Genomic DNA, 15346 nt, shown 5'->3' with positions numbered 1-15346 from the left:
TTCTGCTATAGCTACAACTGTTCTACAAAGCAAAATCTAACTGTGCTACACTATCAATCTTTGGAAATGCTTGTTTAAAGGCTCATACAATCAGCTACTCAACATCAGCCCTGGTTTTCAATTGTAGCTTCGAACTCTTAATTCTGAGACCTGTTATCTGTGCCTAAGATTTTATTTTTTAATCTAAATAATAGATAAATTAGAAGATACATGGGTAGCAGTCTTTCTTCTACTGCACATATTTAACTTAACGTTCATTATTCTTCTTTTAGGAATTGTGCCATCAAATCTTTTGTTGATCTATTTCAGTCTAAATTAAGCCTTTGTTAGGCATTATTTCTCCAGAATACAGGATGAAATTCCATGGAAAGGAGAGCAGGCCCCCCAGCAATATCCCCAGCTATTCAACTGGTATATCTGCCAATCATTGAACTATAGCATCCCCACCTACATGCCAAAACCTCTGAGGACAGAGCTAGCATCTGTCTCTTGGCTGAGTGAAATAATACTTTCAAAAGACCTAGCTAGAGAATTGCTCTATCCATCAGGTTCTTGGCATCCATCAGAAATGCCAGGTATGGATTTAAGATGAAGCATTCTAACACACATGCAACTCAAGCCCAGAACCTCTCTATCACTGGTGAACATGCTCACACCAGCTATTGCTTGCTCTTTAGTGAGTGCCTTTTTGTAGAGTTTGACCCACTCAATTAATAAAGCAACACAATTCCAGCAAATCCATTTTGTTTGACAAAACAAGACATCCTCCTCCTCTCAACCTTACATTTTACCCAATGGAAGAGACTAGCATTACTTAGAGCATGAAAGTCAACCCCTTTCTGACTTCTCAACAGTTACTTCTTTTGAGATGAAAAAGAAAGGTGTGAAAAAGAAGTGCTTTATACCATTGCTCCCATTGGAGGAAAGCCCACAGTGTGAGCTTAACAGTTATTTGTTCCTTTTGGCCTGCCAAAACTTAAAAATTCATCACTTGCAACCAGAGGCACCATATGTTGGCTTTTGCTCACCTAGTAATTAGGTGAGAGGAAGGCAGCCAAAGGTGTAGAGGGGCAGGGAATTAAAGATCACATAGAGGAAGCTAAGTCATCGAGAGGAGGCTAGGAGACGGGAATGTAAAACACTAATCATGAGAAACTTACTCCTTTTCCCTGAAAAACAAACTTTTTAATCTATCTCCTGTTTCCCTCTGCTCCATCCTTGCGTCTAAATACACGGCTCCTGTTTCTAACAAACCTGGTATCACATCCTCACAATCTTTTCTTGCTGTCCTCACCTTCTGTCATTTCTATTCCTTTTTCCTTTTGTCTATTTTAATTCAGAGAACTTTATCCCTCCCCAAGCACAGGACACAGGCTGTTGCTTTCAATTCTGACATTTAAATCCATCCTGTCCTCCGGCATCCGGTTGGAGGAGTTGCAGAGAAAATATTGTTGAGCTTGAGAGTATCAGTTGCTGTGCAAGAAATGGCACATCCATCAAATCATGGTCCTTGCAATCAGGACCTTCTGTACCCATAGTTACATAGTTAGGCTTTCACTAGCACTAGAGTTGGATACTTAAATCTTTTGAGAAAGAGCATTTTAATTTGAAAGTCGAGAGAAGAACTATGCATATTTTTTTCAGCTTTGGTCTTGGAAGCTGTTGGTCTTTCTTTGCTAACATTTTACCCCTAAAAATTACAGCAAGCATCTAGCCTAGAAAACGTCTGACAAATTTTAATCACTAGTTGCAAGCCATCAGTTGCTAAAAGCAGGATTTTACCAAAGTGCTTTAAACAAACTTCACCATCAAGGCAGCAAACAACTTAAAAATGCACTTACAAGTCTCTTATCACTTGCTGTATAGTTTTGCATCTTCCACTAATTGTATTAGACCTTGAATAGTGCATCTTCATGCAACTATACTACAGATTTCAATGAAGAAACACTACAGTTCAGATACAAACACACATACACACCACTTTCTGATTCCTGTTTCAGCAATTACTTTAAATATTTTCTGTAGTCACTGACTTGAAAAGCTCTGTCGTGGCAGCACACCACAACAGGGGAGGCAAAGTTTAAAGTTGTTTATTAGCAAGTAAAACCATTTTCATTAGAAATTGAATAACTGTAAAAGAGAAACTTCACATTTTACATCTCCACCTTTTCTACAAAATCTACAATGCCTTAATTATTGTTTAAACATATATGTAATTTTCCAAATTGTATTAAATTACATTTTTCAAGTTAATGAGGCACAAGGTGTTAAAAATGAGCTCCCTTCATCTCTTTGCCTCACACATTAAGAGCAGTTCAGTGCTATCTGACTACTGTACTCACAGTAAATGAATTAATTCAGAAGAGGCATCAGATTGTATACATTACATTAGATACAAATTACAACTAGAAGCATACTTGGATATTATTCCTACTATCTCCTGGACAAAAAAACAAGCTAGTAATATATGTAAAAAATGTTAAAATACTGTTGTTCTTACTTCTTTCCACCAGAGAAAAGGAAACCAAGGATTATGTGTAAAACCTATGCCTGCAAGCTAGGGAGAACTGTAAAATCACTTTCTACTTATTATTATCAATGTATCAGTCCAGAATAAAGGAGCAGAATTAATAGTTATTTTTAAGAATGAACAACATCTATTTTAAAAGATCCTTGCTCCAGTTCCTGCTAGAGATCGACTGAACAGTACAAACTTAAGAGAAAATATCAGTACAGTGGAACTGGTGCCATTCAACAGAAAACCAAAAAGTCAGTTGTGTCAAAGCAGAAAGATCTATTCTCTACTTAATGATACTTTCCTCTGTGTCTCCCTCACTGTTCTGCAGGCCTAGACAGAACCAACATGAAAACATGGCAAGCAGGAGATAAAAAAATAATAACAGCTCTTATGCATGGTTTTGATTTGTGTAAAGAACCATTTGTCTGCATTTAACAGATTGCTGCTGATGGCTGCATGCAAGCAAGCAACCCTCAGGTAGTACATACACTCGATTCACCGCAACAGGGAAACAGGACCACTGCTAAGCCATATCCAGGAAAAGATCCCATAGCTCCCTGTTGCATGTCTCATGGCTTGCAAACATAGAATCACCAGGTTGGACAAGACTTCTGAGATCATCAAGTCCAACCATTCCTATCTGCTACTGAACCATATCCTTAAGTACCTCATCTACCTGTTTTTGAAATTCCTCCCAGGATGGTGACTCCACCACCTCCCTGAGCAGCCTCTGCCAGTGCCTGATAATGCTTTTGGTGAAGAAAGTTTTCCTAATGTCCAATCTGAACCTCCCCTGGCAGAGCTTGAGGCCATTCCCCCTTGTCCTATCGCCTGCCACTTGGGAAAAGAGACCAGCACCCATCTCTCTACAACCTCCTTTCAGGTAGTTGTAGGCAGTGATAAGGTCTCCTCTGAGTTTCCTCTCCTCAAGGCTGAACAACCCCAGCTCCTTCAGCCGCTCCTCATAAGACTCGTTCTCCAGCCCCTTCATCAGCTTTGTTGCTCTTCCCTGGACACACTCCAGAGCCTCAACATCCTTCTTGTAGCGAGGGGCCCAGAACTGACCCCAGGATTCGAGGAGCGGTCTCACCAGAGCCGAGTACAGGGGCAGAATAACCTCCCTGGACCTGCTGGCCACACTCTTTCTGATACAAGCCAAAATGCCACTGGCCTTCTTGGCCACCAATGACCGGAATTCTTCAAAAGGTTCCCATCCATTTAAAATATAAATTTAAAGTGATGAATAATTGCATTTTTTTTTCCAGAAGGAAGACAATATATTTAGTTAAAATATTCACATGAAATCAGGTGTCAAACTGAAGTAAATTTGTATTGAATTGAGATCTTTCACTAAAAAAACTGTTAAAAATTAATTTCTCTGTAACACGTCTAATGCTTAAACTATGAGGTTATAGCACAACTCTGGCACAAAGACGTAAGTATTCAAGAGGTGGATTCTGCAAATTAAAAAATAAATAAAAAGCACTTCACAGCATGATGAAGCCAAGATGTGCCATTAGATGTGCCAAGGAGTCTCTGAGCTATCTAGGATTAAAGCTTATACTGCTCTCTCCGGCAGTGCAGATGACAACATCAACAGCGAATTGCTGGAATATACAGCTAAGTAGAATCTCTCTTTTTAGTTACGTGCCTGTATGTAAATTGGCTTTTGAGGAGTTGCTTCTGTCAGCTTCTACGCTCAGGAGACATCGATGCTGCCACTTGACTCCAAATAGGGGCGCTGGGGTTAATGAATTAAGCTTTTAATTAAGCTCTCTTACACATACCTTCTAGACTACACAATCCAATTTTCCTCTTTTTCGTCAACCAGAACAACAGAACTAAAACCAGAAGGCAAATCAATTTGGTCCCATTGTTAACTTCGTGGCAACAAGCCTTCTAAAAAGGTTTTTATTATTACATCCTCTCCTGTGAACTTCTTAATACTCTGTAGCCATAGGCTGTCATGAAAAGACACCAAGAAAACTTCTCCCATGTAGTGATTACTACTAGTTAAAGCGGTTAGGGGAAAAAAGAGATGTGGAAGTCAATTGTACTGTGAGGAAAGAGAAGACACCAAAGAGGTAGGAAATCTCACATTTACATCACATGCTTCATAACTGCATTGAAGTTGGCATTCAATTACACTATTGACTTCTGCTGTTTCACTATTCTGTTGGGAGGGAGATGATGCAATAACTGAAGTAATACAAGTTTCCACTGTTGTGTTCTAAGGTTTCCAAATCCATGAAGGCTATTGAATCATGTTTTCAATCAAATAAATTTACAATCTTTACACAGTACCAAAATCGCTCATATTACTTATGCCATACTTATGAAAACTCAGTTACCACTCTCATCAGTCACATCACTTTTAAAAAGGTGCTAACATTTTACATTTGAAATCAAACAACTGATTAATTCCACAGATTTTAATCTGATAACTTAATTTTGTCTTCTGGTTTTCCTGACTGAAAAATTCACTATCCTGTCTTGAGATAATTAATCAATTCCCTCACATCACTTAAAAAGCAGATAAAGAATAATAATTCCTAAATGTTCACCTTATTTTTTAGTACTTAAAAAATTATTAATTCTTTTAAATTCTAACATTCATTCTGCACCTTAGCAATAATTTCCATGCAACCTCGATGAAATAACTGATTTAAGGCCTACAAATAGATTTCTTTGAAGTAAAGATAATCCTGAACTTTTACTAGGCTTCCGAAGGATATTTATAAAATTGTGAAAGCTTTTGCTTTGCTGGTTAAAATATTGACTGTCCAGCCTAGATAAGACTGACCCAAACAAACATTTTTCCCAACAAATTCAATGGGATCCCTCCCAACCTCAGCTCTCAAAAATGTCTCAGGGTTGTCTTGACCACTGCTGACAACAAATATAGGGATGACATAAAATTCCAGGGGCACATCAAAGCCGCCTTACAACATCTCCTGGCAAAAGTGTTGGTGTATCTGCTCTTTAGTACAAGGGGCAGTGGTTTTAAACTAAAAGAGGGTGGATTCAGACTGGATATAAGGAAGAAATTTTTTACAGTGGGGGTGGTGAAACACTGATACAGGTTTTCCAGAGGGCTGGTTGCTGCTCCGTCCCTGGAAACATTCAAGGTCAGGTTGGATACAGGTCTAAGCAATCTGATCAAGCTGAAGGTGTCCTTGCTTTTCACAGGGAGGTTGGACTGGATGACCTTTAAAGGTCTCTTCCAGCCCAGATCGTTCTGTGATTCTATTCTATGATTTTTCCATGCCTGCATTCTGCTTCTCTCTGTGGGTCTAAGGCATGTCAAGCAAGTACAGCCTAGGGCCCATGGTGTTTCTTGGGGTCTGACACCACCATTTCTGCCTGCTTGGTCCATCTGGGGAGACAGAAGGAAATTTTACCCACCCTACTTGCCACCTCAGCCGCTGGAGCTACAGCCTGGCTCAAAAGTCCAGGGACACATATTTACTCCTGCTTGTCCAGTAAGAGATCCTGTAAGCATAAGAAACTTAATCCTCTCTCACATGTGCACCGTCACAACAAAGACAATCCTTCCCTTCAACATTTGTCCATCTGCATCGGATTTTAAAGGAAAATGATTGAAAGTAATTAGTTCTCTAAAGTTTTAATAAATAGTAAAGGAATGTCAGCAGTAGCAGTGCCTGACAGCTGCAAGAGACAGCATCGGTTTTGCATAACAGAATTAATGTACCCCATCAGCATTTAAAGTAGATAATACATTAAGCCTAGTAGTTTCAAATATTTTATTTGTATGACATTTAATGACTATTTGTACTGGCAAGCAAGTCTCACTGCCTTTCTACATATACGTAAGTATACTACCCATTTCCCTTAAGTATTAATGTATGGATAACTGATCTCTTATGCCAAGCTGAAATAGGATTTAATGAATCTCCATTACTCAAGCTGCACATCTTCCTAAAGATGAAAAATACCACGTACAATGTATTTTCCTGCATGTGAATAAGCCCATTAATGTAGATTTCTGAACAGAGTGTTTCTACTCAGCAATTTTTGCCCTTTAGGGGGGGGAAGGAAAAAGGGAAGCGAGCAGACACTTCCCCTCACTCCCCCACATCATCTCCAGAAAGGAACTGGATCGGCTTTGTTAATATGTTGGTTTCAAAGCTCTTCTTAGCACATAGGCACAATTGCCTTCTGACAAATGTTTATTAAAATTTAGCTGCAAGCAGTTCAATCTGTTTTACTGTATTCTTCCCTTACTTTGATAGGAAATGACAACAGAGAAAGCAATGAAAGCTGCACAAATTTGGAAGCATCGAGAATTGCTGTTAGTTTGACATCTTGTTTGCCTCTCCCTGAAGAAGCTCATGCTAGGAACTAAATCTGTACATACTAACGAGACATGCTAATCTCCAGTCAGATTCTTAAATGCAAATTCTTTACCAGCAATACGTAAGCACCAGTAAAATCACCACTTAGATGTATAAAAAGCTGATTTGCAGCCTCAGTCAAGTATCTGAAACACAACTTTCTGTGCTACTGCAGTTTTAGTACAGCAAGTCCTTGAACTCTATTTTGTTCAGGAAAAGAAGTATCAGAATGGTGTTTCACTACATATCATGTTTGTAAAGGATGAAAAAGGAAGTTTACCTTTCATCATGGTTTATTTTCTCTGTGAATATGTCATTACAGTAAGTTATTCTATGCTCCTGAGAGAAACAAGATTTTTTCCTTTCCAGCAACTAACTAGGTTTGGAAACTCAGTCACCAAAACCAATTTTTTTTAGTTTTTCTACTGTTATTTTACAAAAATTCTAAAATTATTGTGTTTATCTCAACTTAAAAGTGTGTTAAGCAAGTCTACCTTTACACTGTATTACTTAGAATTTCCCATTAATTCTATCCTACCTTTCCCTCTCAGTTTCCACTTGTTCTGCTGGACTGCCATTATTAGTTTTCAAAACGGGTCCATCGGGTTTCAGATTCTCTGGAAACTGTCCTTGAGTTTACTTCAAATCTCTGCTTTACTTAAAAGCTGCCAGAAGAACTCTGTTGCTTTCCCTCTTAGTGCTCAGGCAATTAACAGATATCAATGCGAGAATCAGGAACAACTGCAGACATATTTCATACCTAGTTTCTCAATAATATGGGTCTACAAAATCTATCATTTTATCTGATAAACGTTCCTGCTCACTTGTAGGCCTGAGTCAACTAATTAAGTTTTCTTTTGAGAGTTTTGCTGTTGCACTACACAGGCACAATACCTTAAGAGGAAAGAAAAAACCCAAGAAACTCCAAAATAAACCAAAATACTTTCCTTCTTTCCCTTCAAAAGTCTTACATACTTCCCATGACTTCCCAAACTGTAGAGCACAATCCACTCATTCCCATCAGCTCACTGGTTAAAAGATACACGTTCACAACTGAGATGAGGTTCAAGCCCTTGGTCTGAATACGGCTTTTGGCTTCCTGCTTTCAAAGTAACCTCTTTAAACAATTGAGTATTGCCTGTTTCAGAAAGGCAGATGGCATTATTCTCTCCCAATAACGGACCTGAATTTTCTTGGGAAAAGCACAACAAAAATTCAAAATGCTTTAGGATCAATAGCACCCCACTCCAAGGAAAAAAAAAAAGAGATTTTGATGGAATTGACATTTTCAAATGACAAAACTTTTGTAGAAAGTAGCAGTAGGTTTCCAAGTGGGACTATTTGGTATCTCTGAAGCAACATGTTGTGGCCACAGCTTCTAGCTTTACAGAAACAACCTTATGCATTAACACTGAAATGCAGAGACAAGGCAATGAATTTTACAGAATAAGGATCACTCAAAGAATCTTGTAAAATGCCAGCTCTGCTCACTGGAAATGTAACTAGTAACCTGTTAGCTTGTTGGAACAGTTACATGTTTCACAGTACAGGCTAAAATCTTCTCTTGACAACTTTATCATTATTAGACCACCCAGTCCAATACATCATTGTCCAACAGTGCAAAGCTCTAGTAACTCAGCTAATCATGGCAGGAGAATACATAAACTGTTGATATGGAGTTTCTCTATTCCTAAGTCACAGCGACAAGAGTTGATACCCTATGGTACACCATACATAGCAAGAGGAAGAGCCTCCGAGAGAGGATGACAGTGGCCAAACCACAAGCCTGTTCTTTCCACTGTGTCACCAAACATTCCCTCTTCATCGAACATTGAAACACCCTTTCAAATCAAAACACAAGGAACTGCAGATTTACATATTTTTCAAATATTTACATATTTTTCAAATATTTACAAGCTTTCAGAGCTCTGCGCTTTGACCGCCAGGAACACAGAAAGACATCTTGGGTATCCAAACTACTTCAGCTGACATGAACTCCGTCCTCCATCTCCAAATTATTTAACTGATATAGAAAGTGACCATCAGAACAAGGACTAAGATCACGTAGTAAAACCAACAGTTACCACATTTTCTTTCTTTTTTTTTTTAAAAAAAACCAGGTGTGCTACATGAAACTGCCATCATTGCTTCACACATTTCAGAATTCTCCTCTGATAAAAATGGTGTTATTCTTGAAAATTAAAATTCCCCAAGATGGAATTAGACAGTCAAGAGAAAAGCACAATGACTCCAGTATGCCACCACAATTTTCTCAAGAAGACACCAGCAGCTAACTAAGGTTCCGTGCTTTAAATCATCCTTTCTAACAGATGTTGGCTGAATGTCCAATGTCCATGCATGCGAGACGAGAACCTGCTTAAAAGTCATGACTCCTCAGCAGAAACTGCAAATAAATAATCTAATTTCTAAATTCCTCACTACTCACAGCCTAATTTCTACTTAGAATCAAAAGATATCTTTCAGAACAACAAATCACATTTTATTTTGGTTTTATTGTCAGCAAGTATGATTCTGTGAACAGATATAGAAGGCCTGGTCTTGTGAAGTATCCTACAACTTAAGTGGTCCTTGACTGTAGAAGCAGAAGGAACACAGTGCTTCCCACAAAATGCTTATATCTTTCACCACTTATGAAAACAAAACAGTGATACTTATTACTTCACTACTCACTATTTTTGTAGACCCATCCCATGTGAAAGAAGTAAGCTGTGATAAAAAACATTTTAGATGTAGAATATCTTGAGAAGCTCTGTTTAGTGATCTGCTTCCCTCTGCCCCTCAAAAGTCTAAACCAAATGTAACAATTAAATAAAACCCAGAAAGATTTTGTAAACAGATTGCAAGCAAAAAGAAAAATTCTTACCTTGAAGCATCAAAGCTGTCATAGGATCCAACTGTGTAGTGTCTAAACAGTTTCTTTGTTCTATCTGTTCGTGTTTCTGCACAAAGAAAATAGAACTTTTAATAATACCCCTGTATTTCTTAAGCAACCGCTTTTTTAATTTGCAATTTCAAACCATATTTTCTGCAATATGTCAATAAAAGAAAACTTACAGTACTTCATAGACTTATAGAATGATTGAGGTCAGAAGAGACCTCTAGATGTCACCTCATCCTACCCCCCTGTTCAAACAGGGCCACCTACAGCCAGTAACACAGGACTGTTTCCTCATAGCTTTTGAATATCCCCAAGGCAGGAGACTCTACAACCTCCATGGGCAACCTATTCCAGCGCTCAGTCATCCTCACAGTAAGGAAGCATTCCCTATGTTTCTTTACAGTGAATTAACACGATTTCATGGCTTTCTGAAAAAACATCTTTTACTTTGGAATTGAGAGTTTCTTTTAACACATCATACAGATCAAGTAAATAAGGAGAACATCTTATAGATCATGTATAGTTCACAAGTTTTAAAGTTTCATCCACATTCTCAGCGGCAAAAATCTTTAGAATCTCATCTTTGGTCCTTTTGTAGCTTGGACTAAGAAGAAAAATACAAGAAGAAAGAAAGAAAAAAAAAACCAGAAACACATTTTTTTGAAAGGTTGGAAAACTAGCCAAAAGAAGGTGAAACAGTATATTTTGTTTAAATGTGCACACATGCAGACAAAACCTGAGTTACAGCTATGATTTTATTATGCATACAGAGAAGGGGGTAGAGGGAAAAGTAGGCGCCCACATTCATTGCCATCAATCAAGTCTCACAGGAAATAATGCTATGAAACTTGTACTACCTTCATATAGTGAACACAAACAACACAACACAAACCATTGAGTGATAATGGAGTGCTGCAAAAAAACCAAACAAAGAACCTCCACATCTGGGAAACACAAAGAACAAAGGAATAAAATACAACAATATATCTACTAAACAAGGCATTTAAAACACCCAAATACATTAAAATGTTATATTTATGCCTTTGCTTAAGAAAGAACATTCATTCCTCCAAAGCAGCTCCCACATCTAGCAGTTGCAACGTTAAATCAACCCATAGAACTATGAATTTCAGGTTCACAAGTGTTTCTACAATTCACCAACATTAACTCTGGTTTAGCACGAGTATAACAGTTAAAGCACTTCATTTAGAACCATATCTATGGAACTACAGACAGAGCTAAATATCTCTCTTCCACTAAGACTGGAAAGATACTCTCATATTCATTTGCTTTCAGTGGGTACTGACAGGAGCACCAATAAATCCGGCATGTGGGAAAGATGCAGAAGCTACTCCAGTTTTTAATTGCTTCAATTTGCACAGCAAAGAGCACAATCCAGAAGGCTTTCACTGAAAGACTATCACTACATGTATGTGTGTGCGCGCGCACACACACACACACATATATATACATAAATTGCACATCAAAAATAAAATTGAAAAGTTTCTGGTTTAACTTGTGACCATGAAGGAATCTTCTTTGGTAACTTTATGTATTACAATAATTGTTCAAAAGTATCAATTCCCTGAGTCTTAGCCTTTCCCACAATATTATTTTGGTGCAGCCTGGCTTTATGTGAGTTCTTCAATCAAGATATTTATTCAGAACCTGTAGTTTTTGAGACAGGAAAACGTCTTGCTTGAATATAGTTTGGTCCTCAAGTGCAATCACATTAACTTAGTCTAACAGACATCAAAAATCAAATTGAAAAGTTTCTGGTTTAACTTGCAACCATGAAATTCTTATCTGCATGGCTAAGGAATTTTTCATTGAAGGACAGCCTGGCTCCATCCAGACAGATTCATTAGCTCTCCAAGCCAGACATAGCCCTCAAGGTACACCATCTCTATGTCACAACTTTTAAGGATGTTAAAAATTACTGTGAGAGGTAGTGCTGCCAGACGACCAAGTGCTAGTCTGCAGAGCAAGAAGAAAAAACATCAGTGCTGGGTGACAGGCTTTAAACATGGCCAAGGAGCACATTGCAGAAGAAAGTACTGGCAAGCAGACTTGGGGTCAACAAAATGCATCTTTCCTTGCTTTAACCAGTGCAGCTGACACATAACTGCATTGTGCCCCCAGCTGGGAAAATAAATACAAATGTCTACATAATACAGAGGAATTACGGCTGAAAATGCACGTGCAAGTAGCAGCTGGCTAAGAGTAAGCAAGTTATTTCTTCTTAGTGGTGCAGCAATTTGCAAAATACAAGAAAAACAGGACTAAGAAAAATTGTAAATACATACATTTATATAAATTGTGTAGAGACTAGTCAGCCTCCTTCCTATAGGATGGCCAAAAAGGGAGAAAATCCCTGCTATAATATGAATCTTACTTGATGGTTTTGTACAAGATTAAGTTGCCCTTTTGTCATTCAACTACAACACATATTTACTGCTGAAGTAGCCTTACCTTCCACCTAGGTTCCAGTTCCTACTGCCTTTAACCCCCAGCCTTTCTGGAATACTTTACAAAGACATAACTTGCTCTAGGGCTAGTACATACCTAGACACAACCAAAGCTCAGTCATCCAGCACTCTGGCTGCAGGGCTGGAGGCCAACACGCTGCTTTTCACAGAACAGGAGCTGTAAGCGTAATGAGCAGCAATGGTACCCAAGGCTACGTGACAGCTGCTCAGAGAGATTTGGTTTTGAAGCAGCTCACTGTATGACTGTGCCTCTTAACGTGCTGTAAGGGCTTCAGTGAATTTCATGGGTCATGCCTTTGTTGCTAAGTTTACAAGTTCAGCTTTAAGATCCGATGCCCTGCTGTGATGCGGAATAGAGTGACCTGCATGAATCGCACTCTACTCCCCATTGAGCAAAGTTCTTTTTCTCACCATCCTAAAAATCAGATTAATATCAAGAGACATAATCAGAACACAGAAAAACATAAACAGAGATCCTGCTCACAGTCTACCACTGGCCTGTTTTCAGAACTCAGTTATAAATAATTAAAATCTCCAAGTATGATGAAGAATATTTTGGAGATCTTACAAGCCACTGCTTGAGCCTTAAGGAGCCAGATGTTTCTTCTGCAGAAACTGTTTTCTATAGCATGATATTTCAGTGCTATTAATGAATACAAAGTGGGTGGGAGGAACGGAAAGACGCAGTAAGACAGATAGCTTTGTTCAGTTACTTAGTATTGCAAAGCCAGCATTTTCCTCAGCTGCAGCTTGTACCTGCTCCCTGTCTCTCCCAACCCTCTACTTTCCCCCACTTCTTTGTGTGCAATTGCATTCACTGAGATTATTTGGGAAACCATTAGCCTTTCAGATCCCAGGACTCAAGGTTAAGCAGTATGTTTCCCAGGTTGCTGTGTAAATTAATTACCCTCTTCCCCTAACCTCTGACTCAGATTCTGCAGGATGAGTGCAGACATCCAAAAGAGGTGGAAGGATCAGGAATCTGCAGCCATAGTGACTGGATATATAAAAAAAAAAAAGCGCCCCACTTAAATGTTCTGTTCTCTAATTTGACTAAAGGATACAAAGAACCTATAGGCAATTTTATTTAACAAATGGGTTTTTTTGTGAATTCAAGTAATATAAAGCTTAATAGTATTATTATAGGTATAATAGCACCAAGGGGGTTGGCTGCAGGTTTCACAAGATTTTACCCCATTTTTCTGTCTCCAGGTTTTCTGAAGACCAGCACTTTTAATCAGAGTGCTTGAGAGGAAGGTAGGACCACCTAAGACTAATAACCCTATCACTTACAGAGCCTTCACCTACAGAATTCTTTTAGGATTTCTTTTAAACTTGGTTGCAGATAGATTAGAAAGTTTAGCAAGAAGATACAGGCAAGAAACTCTAGAGAAACATTATTTAGCAGTGTATATATTACTGTATTATTACTGAAAAGAGTGTCTGTCACCACAGATAAAAAGCCAGTTCAAAAGTTATTCTAGGAGGCAGAACAGAGTAAGAATGTTTACAAAAATGGTAGTTTCCTTCACATAGACAGAATAAAAGGAACATTGGTATATAATTTGGAATTTCTAGATTTCTTGAGAAGCCCATATTTTACAAGAGTATTTTTTTCCACTGTATTTTTTCCTAATATCTATAGCTGGTTAGAAGACCTTCCCTCTACAGGCTTGATCCACCTCTAGGTTAAAGCAACAGGACATACTTGGGCATGAGCATCACACTAAGAGCCACAGCTAACAATTCAGCTCTCAAAGTACTGCACTGCTGTTCACACAGTAAAAAAACATTCATGTGAAAAGGAAAGCTCCCCCTCAAGCTGCTGAAAGCATTTTCCATAAGAACACAACATCACCATAAAGCTCTGCAATTTCTGCTAAAAAAAAAAAATTCAAAAAAACCAACACAAGAAAACCCCAGGATGTTTTATTCACATCAAAGGAGACAATTTACTAGAGCAAGTCCAGAGGAGAGCCACAAAGGTGATCGAGGGCTGGAGCACCTCCCATGCAAGTGTAGGCTAAGAAAGTTGGGCTTGTTCAACTTAGAGAAGAGAAGGCTCCGTGGAGACCTTAGAGCAGCCTTCAAGCACTTAAAGGGGGCCTACAGGAAAGCTGGAGAGGGGCTTTTTATCAGGGAGTACAAGGATAGGATGAGGGAGAATGCTTTTAAGCTGAAAGAGAGGAGATTGAGAGGAGGTCTCAGGAAGAAATGTTCTCTTGTAAGGGTGGTGAGGCACTGGCACAGGTTGTCCAGAGAAGTTGTGGAAGCCCATTCCTGGAGGATTTCAAGGCCAGCTTGAATGAGGTTCTGAGCAACTTGATCCAGTGGGAGGAGCCCTGCCCATGGCAGGGTGTTGGAACTGGATGATCATTAAGGTCTCTTCCTAACCAAACCATTCTACAATTCTGTAAATTGATCTGCCATCTAGAAGCAATAGGAGTTCTAGGATGATGAGAGCCATAGAAGAGTCTACAAGGAACAAAATAACGTGGGGAAGTTTTTTCTTGGTCTGTTCTGCACTGAAGGTAATGCAGTAGAAATAAGCTATTTGCACTGTGGAAAAGCGCTAGTATAAATAACAAAGCCCTCACTTTTTCTTTATAAGAATTATTGTTGCAGCAATGAACGGAGTCAAACTCTACCATGCCAGAATGTAATTTATAGGGTTTGAAGAAAGGTGAACACTGACAAGACGCAGGTAAAAAAAATGTTCTCCTTTCCTTCTTCCACCTTAGGATGAGTGATGGGTTTCCTCAACAGAGAAATACGTATATGATTTCCCTGTAGCTTCGCTATGTTAGCCTCATAACTGACCACAGGACTCCAACAGCGCCTGCAGACATTATCAAAAGCTGCAAATTCACTGACATGAAAAGCAAGAAATAAAATTTGGACTCTAATTGACAAAGATTGGTAACACCATTCTTGCTCTATTTCTTGAGTGATTAGCACACAACTATTGTAGGCGCGTTACAACAGACAAGCCAATTACCACACTGATGCTATTATTCGTAGGAGATTGCTTACATATTTGATATTCTTCGGAAGAGTACAGAACTAAGGGGTAAAAATCCCAAAG

The 15346-nt window shown here is 38.7% G+C and overlaps 1 protein-coding gene across 7 annotated transcripts in view; it reads right to left on the bottom strand.

Annotated features, from left to right (window-relative positions):
• The window catches only part of SHANK2 (SH3 and multiple ankyrin repeat domains 2), a 515992-nt gene that overhangs the window by 316590 nt on the left and 184056 nt on the right, over window positions 1-15346 (bottom strand). For all 7 annotated transcript variants that reach the window (XR_011337489.1, XM_069857381.1, XM_069857383.1 and 4 more), the window contains one exon: window positions 9758-9833. Coding sequence is in view for 6 of the 7 variants with exons in the window: in XM_069857381.1 (XP_069713482.1) it covers window positions 9758-9833 (76 nt within the window). In the remaining variant the exon portion in view is untranslated. The remainder of the gene's footprint in view (window positions 1-9757; window positions 9834-15346) is intronic.

Source organism: Phaenicophaeus curvirostris, chromosome 5 (assembly GCF_032191515.1).
Source record: "Phaenicophaeus curvirostris isolate KB17595 chromosome 5, BPBGC_Pcur_1.0, whole genome shotgun sequence".
NCBI lineage: Eukaryota > Metazoa > Chordata > Aves > Cuculiformes > Cuculidae > Phaenicophaeus > Phaenicophaeus curvirostris.
Note: the sequence above shows the minus strand (reverse complement) of the source record. Positions and strands in the feature narration are given on the sequence as shown.